At 42.3% G+C, this 27,248-nt stretch overlaps 1 protein-coding gene across 6 annotated transcripts in view; it reads left to right on the top strand.

The window, feature by feature from the left end:
- The window catches only part of FBXL20 (F-box and leucine rich repeat protein 20), a 67,973-nt gene that overhangs the window by 23,508 nt on the left and 17,217 nt on the right, over window positions 1–27,248 (top strand). For all 6 annotated transcript variants that reach the window (XM_050935256.1, XM_050935259.1, XM_050935257.1 and 3 more), the window contains 5 exons: window positions 8,249–8,303; window positions 18,673–18,747; window positions 22,232–22,326; window positions 22,922–22,990; window positions 25,816–25,911. In XM_050935256.1, coding sequence (XP_050791213.1) covers window positions 8,249–8,303; window positions 18,673–18,747; window positions 22,232–22,326; window positions 22,922–22,990; window positions 25,816–25,911 — 390 coding nt within the window. The remainder of the gene's footprint in view (window positions 1–8,248; window positions 8,304–18,672; window positions 18,748–22,231; window positions 22,327–22,921; window positions 22,991–25,815; window positions 25,912–27,248) is intronic.

Below are 27,248 nucleotides of genomic sequence, written 5' to 3'. Positions count from 1 at the left end.
TTTGGCACTAGTTGTGGTTAATTTAGACATCTGTTTTGCCAAAATAGCTGCATGCCAATAGTTTCTTTACTATCGAACATGGTGACATCGATAGTCCATTGAGAAAGGGCATTCATACGTTAAGGCAAGCTGCCAATTGACTTTTGAATGTAGGCCAACCTCCATCGGAAAGTCTGAAAGAGGTTTTTATAGAGAAATGGTGGTATCGGTATCTACTAGTTTCCTAAGGAATTTTTACTCCTCAAATATACACTTCTCTGGCCCTGAGGAGTTTGCCTTTTCCAAACTGGTTCACATAAGGTCATTCAGCTTTACAATCCTCCCCTCTCATGGTTTGATCACCTTCTGTTCAGTCTCCACTCTGCTGCCCCATAATCTCCTGCCTCGCCTCAGCACACAGCGCAGTGGCTTGCATCTACCTCCATACTGATTTCTCCTTTGCTAGCTTTAATTCTGCTCCAAATGAGTGAAGAACAGAACACAATTGAATGGTTCACCAATGAGAGGCGCACCAAATGGTAGTCTGTACCTACTTGGTCAGGCCATAGGAACCAATTTAATAAGGGAACAAAGCTTGACTGTTTCCCTGAAGCTGGAAATGAGCGACAGGGGATGGATCATGATGATTCCCTGTTCTGTTCATTCCCTCTGGGGCACCTGGCATTGGCCACTGTTGGAAGACAGGATACTGGCCTAGATGGACCGTTGGTCTGACCTAATATGGCTGTTCTTATGACTTGAATAGCATTTCACTGGGTTGAAGGTCAAGGTGATAAATTGAATGGTGGTCTTTTGACAGCTGTATATCTTTAAAGGCCCCAATGAGCTCACCTTGAAGTCAAAGGCAAAACTCTCAGGAGTGTCAGAGGAAATGGTGGTGGTGATTGGAGAGAGTAAGGAATCTCTTAGAAAATCCTGACTGGATTTGAAGAAGTTGGAACGATAAAGATGTGCTGGACATTTCTTCATAGAATATATTGTGGCTACTTGCCTTGCTGTAGACTGCGCTAGTATGTCTGGAGAGGGCAGTATCCTGGCCTTTCATAAAGCTTTTCTGAACCCCCCTCAGTCCTACTGTTACTGAAGAATGGTCATAATTTGTTGCTTTCCAATGTAATGACTTAATCTCTATCATAACAAACAGATTTGACTCAGGTTATTGCTGATAATATTTAGAAAAGTATCTGCCTTTCCCCCTCCAATGACTGTTTGAACAGAAGTTAAACAGCATGTATTAACATTATTCTTGCTGTCACTCCTCTGTGAGGAGGAAAAAGGCCAAGTGCGACAACATAGCAGTCAAATGTTAGCAGATGTGTTTCATCAAAATAAATATGCTGTGTAGAACTTAAAAACAGAATGAGTATTTTCATGATTGATTGAAATTATAGCTGATTTTTCTCATCCAGTAAGGCAAAACTAGGAGTCTTCATGCAGATATACTATTAAATAACCTGTTAATTTTTTTTACCAGCTTCTCAAGGTTTGATTCCGAGTGATAGCTGTCTTTATTAGCCTGCTAAATAACAACATAGAGCTGTACAGTGGACAAGAAGGATGTTTTGTGCAACACTTTCATGCTCTGAGGCATAGCCTCCATAATAATTTGGAACAACTCCAAGAGGTGGCTCTTTTTAATAAATGAATGTTGCTATATGTAGGATCTAGGAAGGAGTAGGTAGGTCTCTTCCAGACTTCTGAAAGTACAGAATGCTTCCCTGTTGTACATTCTCATTTTAAACCAGTCATGGGATATTAACAAGAAATGTTTATTACATTGTAAGTAGGGTTGGATTATCTGTGCTTGGGTTTTTGTGTTCTGTTTCTACTGTGCAGACTACATAATTCAGACCAGGGTGAAGAGAAGCCCAGTATTTAATTATGACCCATACTGTGTGTGTATTGAAGGAGGAACCCTGTTTCATCATTGCCTAGCCATGCAGGGCAACCTGTTTTTCCCCTCTAGCAGTTTCTCTGAGGAGAAAAGCCTGTCCTTGGAGTTACTTTGGAAAACTAACTTCAGGTCATTCAGCCTATAGGACATTCAGTGTGCTCCTGTGTTCTCTCCAGCAATTGTGGGGTGCTATAGGTTGGAGCCAAGTTGTAAAACAGCCAAAGTGCAGAGCAGAGTAGTGACTGTTGCTGAAACAGTGTTTTTTTTCAGTCTGATTCTGCTGAGTCATTTTTTGGTATCAATGAGAAAAGACTAGGGAAAAAGTAGTGCAGACAGCATTTAGAAGGATCTTTTTTGCCTTTTTTTTTAAAAAAAAAAAAAAAAGAAAGAAAAAAACAAAGCTAATTTTATTTGCTATTTAAGAGCATGATTTTAAATTCATTGTTTGTCTTTCATGAACCTAGTCATTGTCAGACAACCACTTCCAAGCAACCAGTCTAGCTAGGGCAGTCAAAAAACCTACAAGAAGAGCGCAGGGAGGCTATTGAGAGAGATGTGGCAGGAGAAATGAAAAGTAAGAACCCTGTAATCTAAGCATATTGGACCATATAGAGATGGACTTTTAGGATCGGGAAAACTTTTCATGGGCTTTTGTGTTTACTCTGACCTCAGAGGTGTATCCTTGAGGGCGAAAGGGGCAATTGTCAGCCATGTTAGCATCCTTTTTACCTTGGGAAGGGGGAAGAGAGGGACAGAGTAGTGAGTTTGACAGCTATCCAACAGTCCTGTTACTGGAATATTTATTAATGGCTTGGAATTTCTATTGAGAAAGAAGATTTATAATTTGTGGAAAGTGATCTTGCCTGATGACTTAGCTCTGATTGTGTTCCTGTAGTTATAGATACTTGTGTGTCATGTTACAAGAATCCAGAGAGACAATAAGAGTATTTTCCTTGCTTCCAACGTGCCCATAGCCTTCGCATGAGGGCTGATACGTTGGGTGATGTCATGCTTAATTTGAGGGAAGATATTTGTATGCTGAGGGTTTATTAAAAGTTTTCAAACAAGGTATTGGATTCCTTTCTGAAAACCCAGTATTGGAACCAGAGCTGTGTGTAATTATGAAATAGATGTTAGGACAGAAAATGAGGTTGAAAAAAGCGGTCATACTTCCAGTATGTCGGTGTGGATCCTACAGCAGGTGTGCATGTGCCCTGTGCACATGAGATTGAAATTTTCTGATTAACAGAGTTCTTTTTCCTGCATAACTTCATACTTGTGTGAAGACATAAAGGATAAAGTTATTGCAACCTTCCCTCAGTTCCCTCTGTCTGCCTGTGGCAGTGAGATAGAACTTAAGTGTCCTATCTGCTACTTTTCTTTTGAGCTTCAGACTCCTCTTCTAGACATGTTTTGTCATAACCAGTCCTCCTTCACCCCCCTTATTTTTGGTTACTACTTTAATTTAGACTGTCCAGAACAGCACAGAAAGTGGTCTAAAATTTTCACCTAGACCAGTCAGTCAACCTGTCTTTCTTCTTCCCAAAACTATGCTCTGTGCTGGGAGATGAGAAATTGCACACCCTAAAAGATAGGAATTATTTTGGTGAAGTTCTCTGGCCTGTTACACAGGAGCTCAGACTAGATGATAACAATGGTCCTTCTGGCCCTGGAATCTATGAATGTATATGGAAAGGACCAAACAATTCAGGCTGTCTCCCTATCTGCTTAAAGCCCTAGCCAGATGTTTTAAAAGTCAAGCCATCTCTTCACAGAGAATATTGAAATGGATAACAGCGTATCTCGCTGTCTTATCAGTTGGCTGGTGAGCCTCTCACTCCACCAGGGCACAAGCAGTGTCCTCCATCTGCTCCAAGAATGTGCCTGTATCAAATCTGTAAGGTGGCAAGTCACTGACCTTTGTAAAAACACCATGCCTTGGACTGGCTGCCAGGTCAGATGCCAAGTTCAGGAGAGCAGTACTTCAATTGCTTATCCTGCAGGAACTGTGATCCTTCAAGATGATATGGTCAATGTGGATCCCACTGCCTTCTCCCCCTTCCACTCTTAGTCCTCAGTTACATTGGCCTTTTTTATTGCCTGTGCTCCCATCTTTTATGTCCCTGTATGGGAGCATGAGGCAGCCATGGGTGATGCACTGCCCCAATGGATCCGCTATGCAAAAAAAATCTCATCTTGGTGCACGTGAGGCCCACGTGCTCCTATAGCAAAATTCACTCTGACATCTTGAAGAGTCACAGTTACTGTAGAATAAGTAACTGTTCTTTTCCCACCCTACTGTGGACTGGCTGCCAAAAAGGTATTTGCAGTGTTGTTGTAGTGTTGGTTCCAGGATAGGAGAGACAAGGTGGATGGGGTAATATCTTTTATTGGACCAACTTCTGTTGGTGAAGGAAACAAGCTTTTGAGCTTCCCAGAGCTCTTCCTCAGGTCTGGAGAAAGTAACCAGTGTCCAGGCTAAATACAAGATGGGACAGATTAAGCATAAGCATCATTGAGACATGACAGTGGCTGTCTATCAAGTCATTCAAAGCTATCTGGCTACACAACTGCCAATACATGTGGAAGACCCTGTCTATATAAATGACTGTCCAGATCACTGCACTCGGCAGTGTTTCCTCCATGCTGTGTGGAAATGATGCTGGCTTGCAGAAAACAGATGAATTATGGGATGTCAGAAGGGGAGTCATGGGAGTTGTAGATTGACCCCAAGCCACAGAATTCCAGGCGACATTTCACAAATTCACTGAAAAAAATCCTAGAATATATAGAATCCAGTGGCAGAGCATTGCACCATGGGGTATGTGCCCAGAATGCTGTGTGGTTATTTAAAAAAAAAAAAAAAAAAAAGCACTGAGCTTTGTGAATGCAATGATTCACAAGGGAAGTAGCTTAAGCCAGCATAAACAAAGCTGTGTAGAAGCACTCTTTTGCTGTAGTTATAGCAGGGGAAAATACACTGAAAAACCTTTCCCTGGAAGACAAGGCCTTAACCGCTTTGCTTATAAAACACTCAGTGCTCTGCTGTAGGTTTCTTGATGTTCTGTCCCACCCGTGGTGCGCTCCTCTCTCTCCTTGTCGTCTGTAGGGGAAAGAGCTACTGAAGAGCCAGTGCAGAGTTGTTGAGCACCAGAAGTCAGAAGGTTAATGAAAACAAGGACTTGCAACCCTATTTCCTACAGCAAAGCTAAACGAAATGGCTAATGAGGGTGACCTTCAGCATGTTGACAAATGAGACCTCCAGCGAGGCGCATGTCTATGAATTAATTTTTGCCTGTCTGTATGAGAAGTGGATGTGATAAATATCTTATTTCCTTTCAAGGTAGTCAGCAGACATGCTTCCACTGATGACAGTGTCAAAGTTTTTCACTGTCTTTTGATAATGCTATTTGCTGTAGCAGATCATGTCATTCCGCCCTGCGAGTCTCCACTTCTGAAAAATTGCAAACCCATGACTTTGCCCCTTACAGATTACCTTGTGCAAATAATTGTACTATCTTTGAATACAAAGTATGCACATTAATGTTCAAAAATTGCTTTGTCCTGCTGGTTTGTTGGCAGCAGCAGCCTTGATAACCCCTCCTAATTCTTACAGGGTGTAAAGTGGAATTTGTCAGCAGTACATGTTTGTTCATTATTTTAAGTGCCTCTTTCCCCCAGCTTTACCGCTGACTTTATGCAATTTATTCTCTGCATCTATCCCAGGCTGTGGATGCATTACACAATTAATGTAAAACAGTTTCAGCCCAGGGATCTTGCCAGGCTTATAAATCATGCAAGGAAAAACAAACTACCAGCAATATTTTCCAAACTTCAAGTGTTTCCCAAACCATGCTTTTGCCCCCTTCCCTTCGGTTAGCCTGCCTGTCTTCCCATCTCTTACACTTACACCAGTGGTTCTCAACCTGCGGCCTGCTGGCTGCTTGCGGCCCAATCAGCACATAGCTGTGGCCCATGTGACATCCACGGGGCCATACAGATAGTATTGGATGCGGTGGCCCACATAACGTATTGTGGGCCGCACATGGTTGAGCACCACTGCACTAGACTCTTTTGGGGATGGATGAATGGAGTCTTGCAGGATCTTCTTGAGGTCACTGTATCCAGGCTCTCTCAAACAAAGGAGATAAGTGAAGTCTAGAACAATGGACACCTTACCAAGAACACCATGCCGCCAGCCCCTTCCTACTTATGCTAAAGGACTATTCATTTGAGCACCTCATGGTCCCAACTGTTGCAGTATCTGTGCCCATCAACCAGTAAGCAGTAGGCAGAGAAATTTGTCAATCATCCACTTTATATAAGGTACTACTCCACTATTCCTATCAGTCTTTGCCTTTTCACTCCTGCTTCTTTTCAGTTTTAGCTTTCTCTCTAGCCGATTTGGAGAAAGATCAGAAGTTGATGAGGCTTGGGAGTGAGAAGGAGTTTTCTGAAGTAAACTCATGGGAGTGAAGGAGGGGAATAACTTGCTGGAGGGTTTCCAAATCCTTGTCCAACTTCTACAGTTCCTCGGCTCTCGTCCCAGGTCCCTCCTAGTTCAGGTCTGGCAGCAATTATGGCAGCAACTTCCTGCTGTGTTGGGGTGCATTGAGTCTTTAGGTGCCCCATCTACTTCTGCCATACGTGTCAGTGGACTATCTAGACAGCCTTAATTTCCTGGGTTAGCTTAATGCTCTGGAGCATTTGTTTGTGAAGCTCTCAGTCTTCTTTATGGCACTTTGAAACTGTTTGATGTGTATTGGTCATATTGTCTAACCATATACCTCATTAGCAAAGCCTGCATAATAGTCACAGCAGTTTTAAAATATTACTTAGATATTTCCACAATAAAACTAATCCTGTTATGTAAAAGGAAGAAAACAGATGAATCAAATGTGTGCAAAATATTCTGGGATTTAATAGTTCAATTGACCCCCAAATCCAGTAGAGAAAATCTGGGGGTGAATAGAGTTACATTAGTCACTGATGTTTCTAACCTTATATTAACGCTTACTACAGTAACAAAGGCACCTTGAATGAAAGTAAACTGAAAATACCTTGTCAATAGTTACCTAGAAAAAATAGCTTATCCTCTTAACTTTTGTATAATGCAAATGTTAATAAGTTTCCTTCTTTCTAAAAACTCTTCAATTTTAGATATGAATACACATTTCATAGATGCATGAGTATGTATGCTGTCTTTTCTCTAACTAAATATGTCTTATCTTTGCAGTAAACTATTGACCAGTGGTAAATCCAATTTTATAGTTGCCATCATGAGCATTTGCTGTTTAATGTCTTTGAGCTCTATTTTCCAAACTCCAAATGTTTCCCAAACCATGCTTTTTCCCCCTTCTCTGCAGTTAGCCTGCCTGTCTTCCCGTCTCTTACCCCTAGACCAGTGCTTCTCAACAGTATTAATAAACACCTTATTTCCTCTGAGTTTAAGTGGATTTTGTACTTTATTTGTGTATTCTTAAATGACCGGAGAGTAGAAAAACTGAGCCCAGTGAAAAATACAACAAAGTGCTTCTCGGATTCTGATAAACAGGGCAATAAGTAGGTGGACTTCTGCACACCAAGCTGTTCAGAATACTTGGCAGTGCCCTCATGCAAAGGAACGGCATTCCATGTAGGAGTGACCCAGCCAGCTCACTTCTGATGCACGTGACCTAAACAACTACACAGGCACACTAATGAACTCTGCTGACTTGATGCAAATTGCACCTACCTTCTGTTTCAAAACAAGATACTCCTTCCACCTCATCCTTGGGGCATGAGGATCACAGTGTTTTTAATCATTTCTCATATTGTAGTATTTAATTCTTAATTATCACAGAAAATTATATATAAATTCCTGAAGTGGGACCGGATCCTCAGTTTTTACTGAGGTGTTTAACTTGTTATGCGCTCCACTGAATGCCATCGGAGCTATGCAATTGTTAAGGATAAAGGGATTTTTCACTGTTTAAAAAAACAGATTTTGTACAACTATTGTGTTGAACTGTAATCGTTTATCCTGCTGTTTCCTTAACTAATTGAACATTTCTGACTGCTGAGCTACAAGGTAGCAGGAAGCGTCTGTTTTGATAAATAATTGTTCAGTTTACTTTGTCAGCAAATACTACAAGGTACAAGATTAAATATTTCATAGCAGTCCAATATCTGGGACTCTGCTTTCATTTGTTAACTGCTTGGTCTGCACTTTTATTTGCAGTCAAGCTTTCATCTGCATTACAACGAAGTTTTCTGTCTTCAAGCTTTTTTAAGCTTTCCACTTTCTTTTTATTTTAGATGCAAATAACCAAAATACCTTTTATAAAGAAAGTTTGTCTTTTGTTTTCTTTGCAGAATATTCTCTTTTCTGGATGTGGTCACTCTTTGTCGTTGTGCTCAGGTTTCCAGGGTAAGAGTCTTTATGTATCAGTTAAAATCTATCAGCACTATTTCTCTTATTCTGATTCGGACATTTCCAAATTGCCCTCTTTTTCTCAGATTGGGAAGAACATGCCAGCAAACTCTGTTCAAAGAATGTTTCAGCTATTTATACATATTCCTCTTTCTCCATAGTTAATCTAGTGACGCCAGGAGTTTCTGGTATTTACCACAGCAGAGCATGGGTTTGAATGTCTAGGTATATCCCTTTGGTGGCAGCTAAGGCCCTATTGAAGAGAGAAACTCAGCTACATCAATACTTTAAAAAAAATTACCTTATTTTCTAAACAGTTTTTAGAAGGGGAAAATGTGTTCAATTCATGTTAGCTGAATGATATTTTTAAATGAGTTGTGCTGACATCTGAGCTTTTAATGCAGATGTACCATGTTCATGAATTAAACTTTAACACAATGAAGAGAGCCCAATGAACAGTTATCCTTCTGCTCCAATATAGCTGATGCAAATAGAGATGGAAGGAGAACTGAATATTTCATTCAGTGTTTAACTAGTACAGTAGTTTGTAACTCCATGCAACTCAGCAAACATAGTTCAACTCGAGAATCCTTGAGGGAAAATGAGTGTACAACTTCCACTAACCCGAGTGCCAATTCAGCTGGAGCTACTAGACTTGTTTTATGGACTCTTGTCTAGAATTTCTGCTTTTTATCTTGCTGTCATCTAACAAGACACATACCTTGTTCACAGAAAAATTACCATAATGAATCATATAAATTAATCGAGTTCTAAATGCTTATATAAAAATCCTTTTGTCTGTGGAGTCACTAGTATATTGGAATTACCTTATTGGCTGATCCCAGTATCAGCTGACTCTGTAAGAGAAAGCTGAATAGTTTTGGGTCCACTGGCACATTCCTTTTCCACTTCATATTTTCTGGAGTGAGGGGGGTGGAGGGAGGTAATTTAAATGAAAAACAGGACATAAAAGCAATATCATGATTGAGATTTTAAATGCACAGAAATCAGACAATTCCATTATGGTTCCATTGGCTACTGTAAACTCTACCTGCTTGTTCATACAACATGCAGTATTTCATCATACTGTAATGGTAACTTCAGTGCATGTCTTGTGCGATTGTGTATTGTAAATAGAGCGATGGCAGAGTTACAGGTGCTATGAGAACATAACTTTATATTTCATGAATCTTATGTATTTAAAACTGCAATCCTAACATTACTTTAATGTACCTTTTTGCATTTAATAAACACAAACTACAGGCCTCCAATTACTTGTTCTCACTCACAGGGTAAGTAATACATATTTTTAAAAGCCTGTCAATTTGTTCTCGTTTAAAAAAAAATCACTTTTTAAAGTGAACAAAAGCAGTCATGGTGCTAAAGAAATGTTTTGCAAAGTGCATTTTATTAAGGAGGTGAAACGTTAACAATGGATTCTTCTTTGGAGGACTGTGTGTATTCCCGCTTGTGGAATATGGCATCCCTGCCATAGAGTTGTGAAACTGCTTTATAAAATTTTGTCCTCAGGGGAAACAGGAGAGATCTTGTGCAAAGTGACATACTTGCACCCCCGCACCCCAACTGCCTCAGTTCCTCTGTAGCCTAGTGTAAACAGAATTTACATTTGCGGCCTTGGCCTAGATTATTTTTCTTGTAGTTAGAGCAGGGGTCAGCAACCTTTCAGAAGTGGTGTGCCGAGTCTTCATTTATTCATTCTAATTTAAGGTTTTGTGTGCCAGTAATACATTTTAATGTTTTTAAAAGGTCTCTTTCTATAAGTCTCTATAATATATAACTAAACTATTGTTGTATGTAAAGTAAATAAGGTTTTAAAAATGTTTGAGAAGCGTCATTTAAAATTAAATTAAAATGCAGAGGCCCCCGACCGGTGGCCAGGATCAAGGGCAGTGAGAGTGCCACTGAAAATCAGCTTGTGTGCCGTCTTCGGCATGCGTGCCATAGGTTGCCTACCCCTGGGTTAGAGTAGCATAGAATAGTTTAGCGTACACATCTTGTCCTTATCCTGGTATCCTTGGGCCCCCTCACCTGGGCCATCTTGGGACACCAACCCTCATAAGGGCTTCAAGAAATGCACCTCCTGCTTGGCAGTCATACAAGAGACTGACTCCTGTGGCCAGTGCCATCTCTGTCTGTGTGAGACTCTCCGGTAAGCCAGTGTGTAGTTTGCTATGCCACCATCCCTCCTTGCACTAGAAGAGAGAAACTTCAGGCTGAGGGCTCATCTGGCTTCTCCATGCCTATACCAGATACTGTGGGCTCACTGAGGGCTGGTCCACACTCCGGGGGGAAATCGATCTTAGATACGCAACTTCAGCTACGTGAATAACATAGCTGAAGTCGAATATCAAAGATCGGATTACTCACCCGTCCTCACCGCGCGGGATCGATGTTCGCGGCTCTCCGTGTCGATTCCGGAACTCCGTTGGGGTTGATGGAGTTCCAGAATCGATATAAGCGCGCTCGGGGATCGATATATATCGCGTCTAGATGAGACGCGATATATCGATCCCCAAGCAATCGATTTTAACCCGCCGATACGGCGAGTAGTCTGGACGTAGCCTGAGGGTACTGAAACCAGTCTCTATGCCAAAGTCCTCTCCAGAGGACCCAAGACTCGTTTTACTGTTCTGGCCTTGGCACCACCTTTTATATCAGTCTCGAGGCCTGCATCTCCTCAGCCTCAGGTTGGGATCAAATCCCTTGCCCAGCGCCGCCAATGCCAGCTAAATCAAAAGTGTCACTGAAGAGCAAACCTACAGTGTGTATTAAGGCCTTCATAGCCATAGTGAATACTCAGAAAGTGCTCGTCTTAGCATATCATGCTTATTATGTACAGTTACCCTCAGCCCTGACTCCAGACGTATCTTCTAGCAATGATGCCTCTTTCTCAGCGTTGCAAGTCCATGCAAAAACCATCAGGGTAAAAATAAGGAGAAGAGAAAACGCACTCCTGTGAAAATCATCATTGGCGTGACTATAGGGAGGGGTGTGTGTGTGTGAGAGTGTGAGAAGAGCCAGAAGAGAACATGACGTTTTAGGGCTTCAGCAAGGTTTTCTTCTCCTTCTGCTCCCATAACCCCAGCTTATGGAGAAATGCTGATAAATGATGAAGTTTTGGAACTTGGGAGACACTAACTTGACATATCAAATAGCTTTATAATGGAAGAACCTTTTATGTCAGTGGATTGGACTTACAAAGGAGAAATGCCCAAACCTCCCTGAAATTCCTTAATTCTTTTTTTCTGAGAAGTTAATTTTTAGTGTTGACTGGGTCTTTTCTCTTAGTGGCCTATTAGGAAATTAGTCTCTCCCCACAGTACATACTCTGTCCTTTCAGAGCAGGAAGGTGCTTCTCTGGGCAGTGATTTGTTTGTTCCAAATATGATGGAGTTTTCCCATCATTCTGAGGTAATCTTTGAGATGCAGAGTCTTCCAATACAGGTTCCCAACTATATCTAACTGCACTGACCTTATCATGGAAATCTGGTCTCCAGATATTATAGATGTGGCAAATAGTATAAGCTAAGCATCACTGTATTAATTATAAATGTTCCCTGTTTCCCCTTCTCCCCCCCACCCCCTACTGGATTTATTAAATTTCTGAAACCTGCTGTGTGCTCAAGTTTGCTATAAGCGGCCTTGAACTATGTATGAACAATTAAAGTCAGCTGATATTTTGCATTAACAGCGTAGTCTTTCTTTTTTCAGATTGTTGTACAATGTGGCTTGAGCCACTCCTTTATTTTAAAAGAAGACCTGAGTTAATATCTACATATTGGCTTCTGTGAATGCAAAGTAACTCCTCTGCCTTCGTAACTATCATGATGTGCACATGTATGAGATGGCGTATTTACTCGCTTCGCATTTAAAAGATAAAAGCAGCAAAGAATCCTGTGGCACCTTATAGACTAACAGACGTTTTGGAGCATGAGCTTTCGTGGGTGAATACCCACTTCTTCAGATGCTCCAAAACGTCTGTTAGTCTATAAGGTGCCACAGGATTCTTTGCTGCTTTTACAGATCCAGACTAACACGGCTACCCCTCTGATATTTAAAAGATAAAATCCCAAGTACCATATATACTCGATCATAAGCCGGTTCGTTTATAAACTGACACCTCCCACCCCCAGATGGAAAAGTAAAAATGGCAAATGTTTATGACCTATTCATAAGCCAACCCTATAGTTCAGGGGTCGGCAAACTTTGGCTCTCAGCCCATTAGGATAAGCCACTGGTGCACCAAGACAGTTTGTTTACCTCAAGCGTCCAGGGGCAGCTCCAGGCCCCAGCATGCCAAGCACATGCTTGGGGCAGCAAAATCCCTAGAGCATCCCCTGCAAGCATCCGCAGGCATGGAGCTAAACCTAAGTAAACAAAATGTCCCAGCCCACCAGCGGCTTACCCTGACAGGCTGGGACAGCAACTGGTGAAGAAATTTGGGGAGAGGAAAGCTGGGGATCAAGGGAGTAACCCCTGTGACCACTCCTACATGACACCACCCCTATCCCGGGACCTCCCACATGACCCCTCCCTGTGTAACCCCATCCCGCCCCACTCCTAGCCCGGGACCCCCACATTCTCCCCATCCCATCCCTTCCCACCTTGCCTGGGGTGGGCCAGGGGAGGATGTCTCTAGCCTGGCCAGAGTTGCCAGCAGACCGGGCGACACAGTCGCAGCCTGCCAGCCCCAGAGCTTCAGCTGCTTCAGAGACTGGTGGGAGAGCAGCGTGGCCAGAAGCAGAGAGACTCTGACCCTGCCTCTTCCCTGCTTGCTGTGCTGCCTCTCATTGCCCCCTCTGTTATGGGGGGGGGCTGTGTCCCACCTCTTCCCCTCTCTATACCTGTTCATAAGCCAACCTCCTTCTCTGATACTTCCCCTTTTTACTAAAAATATTTAGCTTATGAATGAGTATATACAGTATCCTCTGTTTCACTAAATAGCACTGAGTGACTGAAGTTACACTTGGCTGCTTGGATAGCCTGTGAGCACCAGATCACCCCTCTTGGATGTTTAATCCTGCTCAGAGCCCTCTCTCCCTTAGCTATTGAAACCTGCTTAGTCCCAGCCATCCTCACATTTATTAATTTATATTGCAGCATCACCCAAGAGCCCTAGCTGGGCTCAGGATCCTATTGTGCTAGACACTGTAAAAACATGTTACAAAAAGATGGGTTCTGCCCTGAAGAGCTTTCAGTCAAAGTATAAGATTAGAGAACAGGCAGATGCCACAAATGAAATTGGGGAGCACAAGATAACAATGAGACAGTTATGAACAGCATAATGATCAGTGGGGTCACACATCAAACCTTCGCATTGTAGGTATTGGGCATATTTGTATAGTTCCCCACCCCCTTCCCAGTGAGGGTCCTCGGTGCATTCCGTAGGCTCGCAGTTTTTAGGAGTCCTCTCCATTTAGATTAGTTCACAATTTGAGCATTAAATATATACTCTGTGTGTTAAAGTCAGTTGTTCTTTGAGTGGCCTCTGCATATTCCCACTTGTAGGATCCAGAAAGCAGTGTCCATTGAGGCCACTCGCCTCTTGCCCTCATCCTAATGAGTTCTGAAGGTGTGAAAGGGGGAGTGGCCCCAACTACCCCTCAGGCCTTTTCTAAATGCTGAAGATGCAGCAGATTGCACCGTGTCCTTGTCAGTTTTTCTTTTTTCTCTTTCTGTCTTTCTGAGGCAAATTTTGTTTGTAATGGGTTGTCATTTAGCCAGGTTTTTCTTTTAAAAGACACAAGGAGCTGCTTGTTGAGCATGGGCTTTGTCCGGACACACAGGAGCAGATTGGGCCCGCTCATGGGGAGGAGCGGGAGGTTCCTCCAGTCAGCCGAGCTGGCACTGAATAAGTTCGTAGTCAGCTTCAATGATTGTCTTGCTAGAGCGGGTTTGGCTGTCTCTCGCACCCCGGCACATGGGAGGCATCTCAGGCTGATCACTGTAAAAGTCTCTCTGCATTTGTCCAGATTGACCTGGATACCTAACTATGTGCCTAAATTGGCTCTCTAGCTGTTGGATGCAATTTCCAGTGGATCTGGATCCATAGAGCTCAGGTCCAGCAGCCTAGTGTGTATCTACGGCTGCAAAACCAAGATCTGGTGGCCTAGCATGTATACAGGGCTGTACAATCTTGATCCAGATCTGGTGGCCTCCTATGGATCTGGGAGCTGGAAAACCTGAATTCAAACAGAGCACAAATCTAGAGTTACCCTACCCGCCCGGAGTGGGTGGGGGGAAGCTGTGTTTGGTTTTGGATCCAAATGGGAGGTAGGGCCAGAGCTTGAATCCAGATGCAGCAGTCACACATGAATGACTGGTGAGCACAGTTGCTGATAAGGGATCTGATTACCTGGGATCTAGCCAGCATGGGGAGCTGACATCTGTTACTGCTGAGTCACTTGTCTAAGAGTTCTGTACCACTGAGGCCCCAGATCTGCTCAGGTCATTGGACTCTGGTACCACAACACTATAATCTTTGCAGAACTTCTTGCCTGACTGATTCTGTGCCTAACATAGTGGCAAAAGCAAGCAGATCAGTTTGGAGGTCCTCACAAACTAGAAAGGGGAAATGCATTGCAAACTTCTGATCAGGTCTGGAATGCGGGTTCTCTGTTACCGCATAGTATTTTCACATTGTGCTTCGTGTTCAGTCGTCTTCAGATGCACTCGCTGGATGCCCTGCTTATCTGGGAGAAGGTTTTCCCCTCCCAATGCTCCATCTATCAGACCCTTACCCTGGAGGTGAGAAGAAGAGGATTGCTCTATTCTTAAACTCTTTTACTATGAGACGTTGTATAAGCCCATTTACTGAGTCCTGGAATTGTCAATTCCCCTTGGTTCTGGGTGGGAACTGCTGAAGTTCTCTTGGGTGCTCAGACCATTCCTAAAGGCCAGTTCAGCTGTCCAGGACCAGATTTACAAGAATCTGACAGGCTAAGAACTGATGCCTGGCTCAGAGGCTTCCTTAGGTTGTGAGGGTACTATACCCATCACAGTTCTATTGATTCTGAGATTCACGGTTCCAGAGATTTCTTTGCAACACAGCCTGGATAGGAGGAACAGGATGCAGTGTCACAGGATCCATCTGATGCTCCAGAAAGGATCACCTATTGACTGAGTCACTTTGTAACCCTTAAAAAAGAGAGACTTGTTTCAAAAGGCAGATTGCCAAGAGTCTGCAAATAAGATGCAGTGAACTGTGGGTCCTATTTTAAATTAAGAGCTTTATGTGAGGGACTGCGATATTCCTTGAAGCTGACATCATAATATTTGGTTGCATCCGTGTCTGAGCTCTCATAGGAGAAAATGTTGTTAGAACGTTACTGGGCTCTGGGCTACCTACCTTCAGTTCTAAGCCAGGAAGGAGACTTTTCAGGTCTGCTTCCAGTTCTACCCTGGCATACGCAGTGCAGTGTCTAGGATTAGGTAGTGTTTTTTTCTAGAACCAGTACAAGGGGCTATCAAACACAGAGGTACCCATCCTTAGCATTACCAAGCTTTCCTTGGAAGAAATAGACCTGGAATCTAATGAAGCAGTTGGCTTAGCACTTCTGGAATTCTCAGTAAACATGGCTTTGATTCCTCTCATCTTGGAAGGAACAGCTGCGCCTAAGGGTAGAGATTTTCATCACCTGCGCTTAGTGGTGTGTGAGATTTGTTTCCTGGCCACCATGGGGCAAGTCTCATTCACCTATCGTATAATGTGGACAATAGGATTGTGTTGCATGCAGAAAGCTGTCTGGCTGTGCTAATGCCAAGATTCATTGTGTTCACCTCTGGGTTCCAGAAACAGAACTCTCCTATTTCCAGAAGCGTACTAGTAGTACGCGCCCTTTTGTGCCATAGTCGCAGATCTGTCCCCCTATACATAGCTTTGACTGGAGTACAAGAATACATTTTTAATGAGAGAGGTACCTTATGAATTGGCCCATGCTCTGGCAGCAAGTGTTCTATTAAATGCCTGGCTGTCATGACTACTCTCCGTGAATGGTTGGGTATCCGTCTTTGTGTAGACAACAGTCTGAGATTTCCACCTCTTTCAGACGGCTGGAATGTCTCTCTGTCCTGGGCCTCCTTTACCTACTTCCCTGAATGTATCGTACGTCTTCATATTCAGAAGAACTTGTTGTTGTATCAGGCCACAGCTTATCTATATGTTTCCCAATCCCTTAGAGAAAAGGAACTGACATGCTCGGAGCCAGTCTGTCATGGGCCAAAGGTTGTTCATCTGTTTCACAATTATGACTTCACAGGGCTTCATCTTCCTGGAATTGTCACTCCTTATCCTGGACAAAGAGAGTGTCCTTGGCATGCTGTCACTCTGTCTTCATGGCATCATGTTGCATTACTGATAGTGGAACTATACATATGTTTAGCAAAAACGTTCCCTCATTTACACTTGTTTTGGGAGAGCAAGATTGGTTGCGTCTCCTGCCATGGCATCCAGAGCTGATGCTTGTTTGGCAGTTCTGCTTTCCTTGTTTACCTACAGCTCCACACCCTCCCTTCCTGGGGGTTGTACTGCTTGCTAAACTCCCACAAGTGGAACTATGCAGAGGCCACTTGAAGAAATGAAGGTTGCTTATCTGTAGGCAGAGATCTTCGAGATGAGCCTCTGCATATTTACACTACCTGCCCATCTTTGAGTCCCAGGGTTAGGAATTCCTGAATTAGTGAAACCAGCTAGCTGGGGGGGATGGGTAGGAGGTTAGGGCCACTCCCCCTTTCAAATCCTTGGAACCCTAGGGGGAGGGGAGGAAGAGATGTGAGTGGCCCCAACGGGCAATGGTTTCCAAAAGGTTCTGGAAGTTTGCCGTGCAGGTGCTGTGATCCCACAAATGTGAATATGCAGAGGCTCATCTCGAAATACTCTGGTTACAGGTGAGTAACTTAGCTGGCTGAAAATCATGTATGTTCTAAAAATAGCCTCAGTTGCTGAAGTTTGATTGCTGGTATAAAAATAAACCATAACATCAAAAAAAAGAAGCATCTGATTTTTAATTTACAGAGGTAAGGAAATGCTAAATTAAGGCTCCATCCTTGACCTACCTCTTTGTTATTGGGCATTTTAGCATGTATGATGTATAACATCTGTTCTGGGGCCTGTTTACTACCTATGTGAATTTGGGACAGGCTCTCTACCTTAACTCTGAGTATTCTTGTTTCTCATGTTTTAAGTCAGCTCTATAATAATCCCTTTTAGCTTTTTTTTGTGGTTAAATAGCACAAAATTGGTGCCAATCAAAAATTCTAAACACCGTCCATTGTACACTGATTGGATTTGCTTATATCGATGCTCCATGTCACTTCAGAAATCCCAGATATAAGTATGTGATACTCTTAGTGACTTGTAACTTTCATGCTGGAGCCCACATGAGCAGATTACCTTTGCCTGTTACTCTTCAGCATTCCTCTTTGCTGCTGTTGCTAATATGAGGAGACTGGTGTTTGTTTTCTTTTTCACATCCCCACTTCACCTGCTGCTTGATGCTACAGTGATGTCATCCTGTGTGTATGACCCTTGGTCAGTTTCTCGGGATTCAGCTGTCACAAATCCAGCATTGTGAAGTGACTGAAGAATTGAGTAGAAGGAGAGGATGGGAAATCAGGGAACTCGGAAAACTGGCAATGGAACACAGCTGTCACTGAGGAAGCAAAAGTGCCAGAAAAAGATATAGTGAGTGGTCTATTGTTTAGAGCAGAGGGACTTGCGGTCAGGTCGTCCGGGCCTGTTCCTGGCTATGCCACTGATTCACTGTGACCTTTGTCAAGTCACCTGTGACCTGATGGGTTTTAGAGGTGCTGAGTATCTACAGCTTGCACTGCTATCAGTGGAATCTGTGGATGCTCCACAACTCTGAAATCAGCCTGCTGGCCTCTGCCTGTTTCCCCCTCTGTGAAATGTAAAACATGATACTGATCTACCTTGCACAGATATTAAGAGGTTTAATGTTTGTAAAATGCTTTGAGGTCCATATGTTGCCCCTGTATATGTTCTCCAGTTGGAAAGCTCCTTTCTAAAATACAAAATAAAAAGTCCAGTGTGTGCGGCCCATAAATGGAAATATTTGTGTGCGGATAATCTCAGTGACACCCTTGGACTTGCCTGCCTAAGTGTTCAATGATATATGGGGAATTAAGAGGGCACTGTGTCAGTGTGGTAAGTCTTGTCTGAACTGAGGGTATTGCTGATCTAAGGGTTTTTCATCAGTTGCAGTAATTATTTGGTGCCTCTTCACTTGAGACACAATGTTGTTTCTAAAAGGAACAAGTTGTAACTAGATTCCCACTGGCATTTTTTTCATATTAATCATGCACTGACTTTTTTCCCCCAATAAAGGCATGGAATGTTCTGGCCCTGGATGGCAGTAACTGGCAGCGAATTGACCTGTTTGATTTCCAGAGGGATATTGAGGTATAATTAAGTGACATACAAACCCATTTTTCTTGTTTAAAAACATAATTACAGTATGGAATAGATTAATACCCCCAGCATAACCCTTTCCACCTTCCCTGGAGATAGAAATCGTTAATTTCAGTTTTCTTAGCTTCAGGGAGCCTTTAAACTCTTGGCAATTCATTCAGCTTTTGAAAATGGACAGAACTATTTAACTGTACCAGGACTGAATGGTATTTGTGTGTATACATGTACACTTATTTTAAAGAACCAGTTTTTTTGTTTACTTAGAGTTGAAATAAGTAGAGTAAATATGTGCTTTTGCTGAAAGATATTGCTGATAAGTATTGGTCTAGATTTTTCTCTCCAGCTCAACATAATCAAGTATGGCTTTTATCTGGTATACTTGGACTTATACCATTAAGACTCTGAATTTCTCTTAGTCTCTAGTGCCTGTTTTCCTTTGTTGGAAATGGAAACACAAACCAGGAAGATGCCAGAGATTTCCAGTTCTGAGTTAGTTCTAAAAGATGTACCTCTGTGGGAATGCTTTCTTGTAACTTTGGATCAATCTGTTAGAAGTGAACTGTGGCGTCCATGTAGATTATGATAACTTTGTGCCTCATGTAATCATATGTTCTGAAAACTGAAGTCTCTGTATTATTCCTGGCTGAATTTTCAAGAACAAACTAAACTAAAATCCTTATCAGATTGTTGCATTCTCACTTAAAAAAATATTTTTTGGAGATAGGGAGAGGAGAGCAGCATTGTAGCTCCACACAAACTGAAAAGCATAAGCTGAGAATGGCTTGTTTGATGTCCTGGTGGAAGCTGCAAGTTACTGAGCCTTTGTGGACAGAAGCGTTAACGTGTTCTTTCTGCCAGACGTGTCTAAGCATCTTATGTAGACATAAAGGAACCAGCTTCCGATGTGGCAAATTGTGTACCCAAAAAGTCTGGCAGGTGCCCAGAGTGTTTTGAAGGAGGAAAGCAAATGTTGTCCTGCTCTCTACTGCAAGTGTTTCTTCAGACACACATCTCTTGATTAAGGGAGAAAGTAAAACTAGTAAGAGCCTTCCTAAAGTTCTCTGCTGGGATAAGACTTCACTTTCACACAGGTGCAGGGAGATGACTGGAGTTCCCTGATCCAAGGTAGGAGCAGAAAATGAGGAAAGAACTTCTCAGCCGTGGTGCTTTGTAAGAAGGAGAGAGTGATGCTGTGAATTTAAACTAGGCTTTTCTCTCCCTTTAACATGGCTTTAAAGTCTCTCCGTTCTCTTACTCATCTGTTTGTGCTAAATATGTATTTGTGCACTAGCATTGGCTTATATTTTAATACAAGCTGCTCCAAAATGCTGCTGTTCCTTAACCTAAAAGGACATTCTCAGGCTAAGTCCTAAATGTTGTGTAACCCCTTTGGGGTTTACAGAGCATGGCCCCGTTAAATCGTTTTCCGGTGGGGGGGAAAGGGAGAGAGTGAGAAAAAAGGAGGGAAACTCCAGGGTGCGCAATGTAGGTGTGTGCATGCATGTGCTGCAAAGTCCCTGTATGGGTCACCAAGTGTAACTTTAGTGCCCTCGTGGCCAATATGGAGCCTGCTCTGCAGGCAGCTCTGGTGAAGAGAGATCACGCGCAGAAATGCAGCAGAAAAAATGCCTTCCACCCCAGGGGCACCTGTTCCAACCCCCCCAGAGTGTAAACACTCACCCACAGGAAAAGTACAATGGATATAAGAAAGGGGAAATATTTATTTACAGAGGGATGAGAGGAGGAAAACAACAAGGGGAAATATAGGGAGGGGCAGCAGAACAGGGCTGCATCCAAGCCAAGGCCCCACGGGTAGCACACAGAGTTCAGGAGTCCTGAGCAAAGTTCCAGTCCAGTGGTGAGTCTTGGGTGCTCCTGGTCGTCTTCAGTGCCAGCGAACTTTCCCCCAACAAACACCTCCGGTGCCCTCTCCTGCCGCTCTCTGCAAAGCCACACAGAGCGACCACCTCCGCACTTCACTATTTAGCAACCTTCCTTCTTGTTTCCAATGCAGAATCACAAGCCCCAATACTCACAGTCCCATAAAGCTCTGGGCGGGCGTGACCCTGGGTCCAGCTCCAGCCTGTCCTCCCTGGCACAGTGCTCCTCCTGGCTCCTGTCCTGGGGTGTCCCTGATCGGCTGCCCCATCCTTCAGTTCCCAGGCTTCAGACAGGTTCTCTGCTGCTTTCCTTTGTGAGGGCCTGCGGGCTGCCCCCTCTCTCTCCCTTGGCGCTCCAAAGCCACCCCCCACCTTGAAGTTTCCTTCCTTTTTTCTCACTCTCCCCCTCCCCACTAGGAAAAAAATGTAAAGTGACCATGCTCTCTAAACCCAAAGGGGTTACAGTTGTATGCTTAAAGGAAGATAAACGTGCAGCTTTTAAGCGTTTTCTTTAAAATATATTTGAATCCTCTGCAATCCCAAACATATTCACAGCTGTGGTGAGGCCACTGAGGGCCTATACAAACATATGTGTGGTTTAAAGTTCTGTTACCTTCCTTTTCTAAAATGCCGCATGGAATTTATCTTCCTTTATCCCTTTTAGCCATTGCAACACTTTGGCAGCACATCCTAGATGCAGTTGGCATTTGAAAAGTAGTAGTATTTCAGAGTAGATTTTAAGGAAGGTAAATGAGGGGGCCTCAGCACTTTGATAGCCCTTTTAGATCATGCTAATAATACCTTGCAGCTACCCTAATGTTCACACACATTTGTAGTTTGGGACGGAGGGATTAAATATTTCTTAATACAAACTCTTAGTAGCTTACACTTGAAAGTGATTGATGTTTTCATTCTCCAATGATCAGAGGAGGAGAATTAACTACTACTGGACACTGAAACGTGTGTGTGCTGATAGAGTTGTATAGTCTTTCTCTCCTCTCCTTGGTCTCTTTACCATTTCATCATCCAAAGTTGTGGAAAATTCTAACTTGTCCTGGGGAGATACTCTCTCATGTAAAATACGACATTAAACTCCATTTCTCCAGATGTCTTTGAGAGGAAAGTTGAAATGCTTCCTCCACGAGATAAGAGAAGTCCCCTACACTATTCATCTCCACTCTGTCCACCCAAACAAAAATCTTTACATCTTTTACGACAACATATGCCTATTTGAAATCCTTGTCACATGGTATTTCTGTGATTTGTTGTATTTTTTCAGTAATTATACTTCAGCCATCTCTTGGGCAGCCTCTTACACTGCCCACTAGCTTTGACTGTAGAGGATTTTTCTACTGCTTATCCTCAGCTTTCTTCCTTGGGTTTTGGGTAATTGTTCCTTGTCCATTTTTAGAAGTTGAATCGGTCTCCTTTAGTTTTATATTGGTATGATGGTAATAGTGTGTGTTCAGTGCCCTTATGCCTGGAATAATATACAAACTGTTTTTAAACTACAAAGTTTTGAATTTAACTTTAATGAAGAGATTGTGGAAACTAAAAAGTGATATCAATAGAATTCTTTTCCTGTCTTTTTACAGGGTCGAGTAGTGGAGAATATTTCTAAAAGATGTGGGGGTTTCTTGCGAAAGCTAAGCCTGCGTGGGTGTCTAGGAGTGGGAGACAACGCGTTAAGGTAGTGGTATGGCTTGTTCTACTCTTAACTATGAAGCAAAGAATGGTTCTCCTTCCCCATCCATAGAGGGATGGAATGATGTATATCCACTCATCAACATGCTAGAGTGAAACTAATAACAATATACATCCAAAAATAATCGCTTAAGTAAATGATGAACAATATGCATATCCTTCGTGTGTGTGTGTGTGTGTTTGAAATACGAGTCATTCTCCCTAGCCCTTCTTAAAAAATAGCAGCATAGAGTCAACCTGATGGTGTTGCAATATTGGGGGAATTGGCACTGGAAACTCCCTTGCTCCTGGGCTGAGAGAACTCCAAAGACAAGATATGGGTAACAGCTCATTGTTGCTCTGGATTGCCCTTTAAGCCCAGTATTCAGCAGCCTATTTGATTCTATGTGCTTGAGAGATGCACCCATGTAAAAGGCTGGTGGGGAGGATCAGCAGTTTGCCCAAGATAAACAGTGCCTGGTTTTGGTTTTGGTTTAATTATTTCTGTAGTATTGAGGGTAAAGCATCTGTTTCAAAACCTCTAGAAATGCATTGTCTGAAAAGTAGTGTTTTATCTTTTTTTTTTTTTTCTCCCAATGAAGGATATTTGCACAAAACTGCAGAAATATTGAAGTATTGAACCTCAATGGCTGCACCAAGATCACAGATACGTAAGTAACGTGTTTATTAGGGGGAATGTTGGAATATTAACACTTGTAATTATTAATATACATGAATTCTGTCTCAACTGAATGGAAGGTTCCAGATTCTCCTCCATTGTCCCACCCCATGATCTTACTACTGTTTGTTTTCTAAATGTGGTATGAGTAAGTGATCTACCTCCAGATGGAATGATTTGTTATGGTCTGATGATAATTTGAAGACATCAGGAAACCTCTTATGATGCGTTGATCACTCGTTATTTCAAGGCAGATGATCATACCAGGTTGTTGATATTAAGGGGAAAATATACTGAGGAAATAATTCTTTTTAGACTGGTCTGACTCATGTTTTCAGATGCAGAAAAGGCTGCTAAAGTGTCCACTTCAGAACAGTAAGGCTCACTTTGTAATGGAACAAAACAGTGGTGATGTTCTTATCCTCCCAGGTCAGAATTTATGGAGACTGCAATTTCTCTGCACATGGAGCGGCTACAGTTGCTTAGTTTATGGTGCTTGTGCTCATCTGCCACCTCTTGTATACTTCAAACAGTTCTGATACTCCTTTGAGTGATTCTGTCCATTAAATTCCAATGTCTACAGTGTTTTTTCCCTTTTTCATGCCAGTGGTGGGGGGTGGCTTCACTTTGAGGCTTTGCAGTCTTATTCTCATTTCTGTGATGAAAGGAGATGGTCTCAGAGGGAATCTGAGTATGGAGAGACTGCCTGTCTTGGTGGAAAGGGGTCTCTCTGTTTGAAGCCTTTGCTGAGAGGGAGAGCTTCAGAAGAGAGGGGGGAAAAGGAAGTTCCCCACAAAACCTTATCTACGTTAGCCCTGACCAGGGAAAAGATAGGGGGTGTTTGTCTTTGCAAAGAAACATTCCTAAAAGAGTTGGCAAGAGTCAGCCTGCCTGTACTTTAAACTCTAGCTTTCTTTAATAAATGCTGTGAGTATGGATGGATGTAATTTGGTTAATATTTTATTATCCGAGGACCGCAGATGTCATCAGTAAAATATGTGTCAGTTGTGGTGACGCACGTCAAGCCGTACTTCCACATTGCCGAGCACAGACTGTTAAGAACTGGAGGAGTTCTTCTGCTTTTCCATCCACTCCACATAGATTTGAGATTTTTTCCTATGGACAGCTGGTCAGCTATGCTTTAGGTTACACCTGGATTGCCTTGAAATAGGCGTGTATCAAAGTTTTATCTAGTTTCTCTGCCACTTTGCCATCTTCCTGCTCAAGTGCTATTTGTAACTCTTTAAAATAACATCACTTACAAAACTGTAAGATCTCTGTTTCCTACAGTAGCAGTACATGAGGGACTCATGGAAGAACCATGTTGCATGTGTTCTCTTTCTATACTGATTACCTATAGATTCTGCATCTAAAAGTATAGATCAGTCTCAAAATGAAAGTGTGATGGCCTAAAATACTCTTCTTAGAAGAATAGTGGTGAAATCCACTAAATCAGTTTGCATCCTTGGACAAATAAGATCTGCCAACTGAAGGAACCCTTAAAAAGAATCTTTTTTTATATATATATTTTTCTGATGCAAATAGCAACTATTGTTAAGAAATAGTTTCACTTCATGTTGTTGAATTTTTGTTGTGTTAACTTCTAAGCATCAGTGTTACAATAGCTCTTAAAAACAACTCATACTTTTGGGGGCAGACAATGCAGCCTAGTCATTGTTCATGTATCTTGTGGCCTTCCACTGGAGATAACACATCCTGCAACGACTAACAGTAGCCAGCAAAGATGTGTAGGGATGAGTTATTTATTAGCAGGTGGAAGTACTCCTTTTTGCATTGCTAGTATTTTTATAAGCTTAATATAGGCCTGTGAGTCAAAAGCATAGCTCGTCTTTATTTTCCAGGCCAGAATACTCAGCACCTTGTGGGATCAGACTCTCTGCCTTTGCAGTTCTTCCTGATAGCAGAGTCGGTGATGGCATCTGAGTTTCTCAGCTGGCCTTCAGACTGGCCTCAGTACTAAGATTTTTTTTTAAGGGGTATCGCTGGCTGTCACTCGCAGTATATTTCAGGCACTTGTGGGTCTTTCTACACTGTATTAATTGAATAATTATTTTGAAGGCTTTGATAAAAGAAGCAGCTGGTTTCCTCAGTACATAGTTGCCTACAGTTGGTACTTGCTGCCCAAAATCATATTTTGTTGCTATTCCCTCAGAAATGAATCCTTAGGCAGGTGAAATCACTGCCATTGTTGTTGGGGAGTTTGAAGTCACAGCTAAACAGCAAGCCCCTCGGATGTGCTCCATCTACTCTAGACTGCTGCCAGCACCCAGCTCCTGTTTCTAGTGTGCAATATGTGCCATTAGTCATGTGATGCTTGGTACTTCCCCTTGTTCATTTTTAGAAGTTTCTCAGTACTATCAAAACAATCTTGAGCAGAAAGCTGGGAAAATAGGGTAGAGGGTACAGATGTAAGAGTTATTTTGGTCCTTTTGATAGCAGATGTAGGAAATGCCCTATAGAACAGTCTTCAGCATTGGGTTTTGAGCAAACGAATCCTTCAACGAAAGCTGAATGATTCAAAATGTGAAGAAAATCGCTGTCTTCTTCACAACATAGACTGCTTAGAAAGAACATTTCCTCTATCCTCTCTCCCACCAGCCGACCTCCAATACCTGCCCATATTGTATTCGCCATCCTTTTATTTTTTTAAGTGGGGACTTGTGTAAATATACTTTTGCGCATAGTGTGATGGAAAAATGTACATGATCATTTCTGTGTATGTCTTTGATGGATAAATGTACTGTCTGAAGTATTTTTTTTCTATATATATATATATATATTTATTTTCTCTTTCAGGACATGTACCAGTCTTAGTAAGTTCTGCTCTAAACTGAGGCACCTTGACTTGGCTTCCTGCACTTCCATAACCAACCTGTCTCTAAAAGCACTGAGGTAGGAACTGACAGCATTGAGATCCTGTGCACCAGTTTAATTCTAAATAGCTTGCTCCACCGTGTCCCCTATTCTCTGAACTCCCCTGATGGAGTTTTCAACAAGTGACTAGGTTACTAGGATTGCAGTCCAAACCTAAGACATGAAGGCTGAGTTCTGCTGGGTAATGCCTGCCTCCTGCTCTGCAAAAGAGATAGGAACTAAATAGGAGCCGCCTTGTCCTGATAATGATTAGCAGCAGTAGCATAATTGGATTGCACTGAGGTTTCTATTTTTATTATTTTTTGAGCAGGGGGCAGAGGTTTTTTTTTTAGTTTTTAATTAACATGCCTTGTAAATACCTTTTTGTTAATAGTTGACTTTTGAATTACACAACTCCCATTGCATAGATAGCAAGTGTCCTGTAGTTGCAAAATAAAGACTGGCGCATGATTACTTGTCTTAAACTGATTAGGTGACATGGTAACTACTTAACCCTACTAAATGTATTTGCCAAGTAATCTAGAAATGGAAGGGAATGACAGGCAATGGTGACAAGAGTTTGGGACACAAGAAAGGAGGCAAAAGAGAACCCTGAAGGTAAAGATAGGGAGTGAAGCCTAAACTATTAAAAAAACAAAAACAAAGTGAGTAAAGTAGGTTTTAAATAATGATAAATTCGTATATCTAAAAAGGATAAAAATATAGACTAATTTGAAGGAAAACGAAATAGTGAATAGGCTGCATTGAGAGATCAAAGGAATCAGAGTACAGAAAATGGAGAGAGGCTTGTTTTTGTAGCTAGCTTTCAGAAAATTGAGCCTGTGGTTTTTTTGGTTTTTTTTTAAGGGCTTCAACCTGGCCTCCAATTTTATAGGGTTAGTTTTGTGCCTGCAATTATTTGCAATCACAGTTGATAGTATTTACATGTCTGTCTACCTGACTGCAAATCAAATGTATACATTCTCTTTGTGCCAGCAGCTGTTTTCAAGCACAGATGTGTGTCTGGAAAATCAGAGGCTATATTTCAAAAATGAAGCCCTTTGAATCTGATTTAATGTTGGTTTGGCTGTATCTAGGCCTCTCGGCCAATAACACTGTGGATGCGCCCAGTCTCTCGGCAAGGGGGTGGAACGCAGCCCTATGACCGGCTTTAGATGCAGTAGATCAACCTTCTTTTTTCAGAGTGCCACAATATTGAGTTACTGGTTTCTGAGCCTACCACTGGAGAGCTGCTCTCATCTGGGGATTTTTATGTTTAATATGCTTAATAAGTGAATGTTCCATGTGGGTGTGGGGTGTGCGTGTCGCTTCCTGTGCCCAGCTGAAGTCTGGAAATTGGAATTTCCTGTAATCCG

Source organism: Gopherus flavomarginatus, chromosome 25, assembly GCF_025201925.1.
Source record: "Gopherus flavomarginatus isolate rGopFla2 chromosome 25, rGopFla2.mat.asm, whole genome shotgun sequence".
Classification (NCBI taxonomy): domain Eukaryota; kingdom Metazoa; phylum Chordata; order Testudines; family Testudinidae; genus Gopherus; species Gopherus flavomarginatus.
This window is presented reverse-complemented; position numbering and strand designations above follow the sequence as displayed.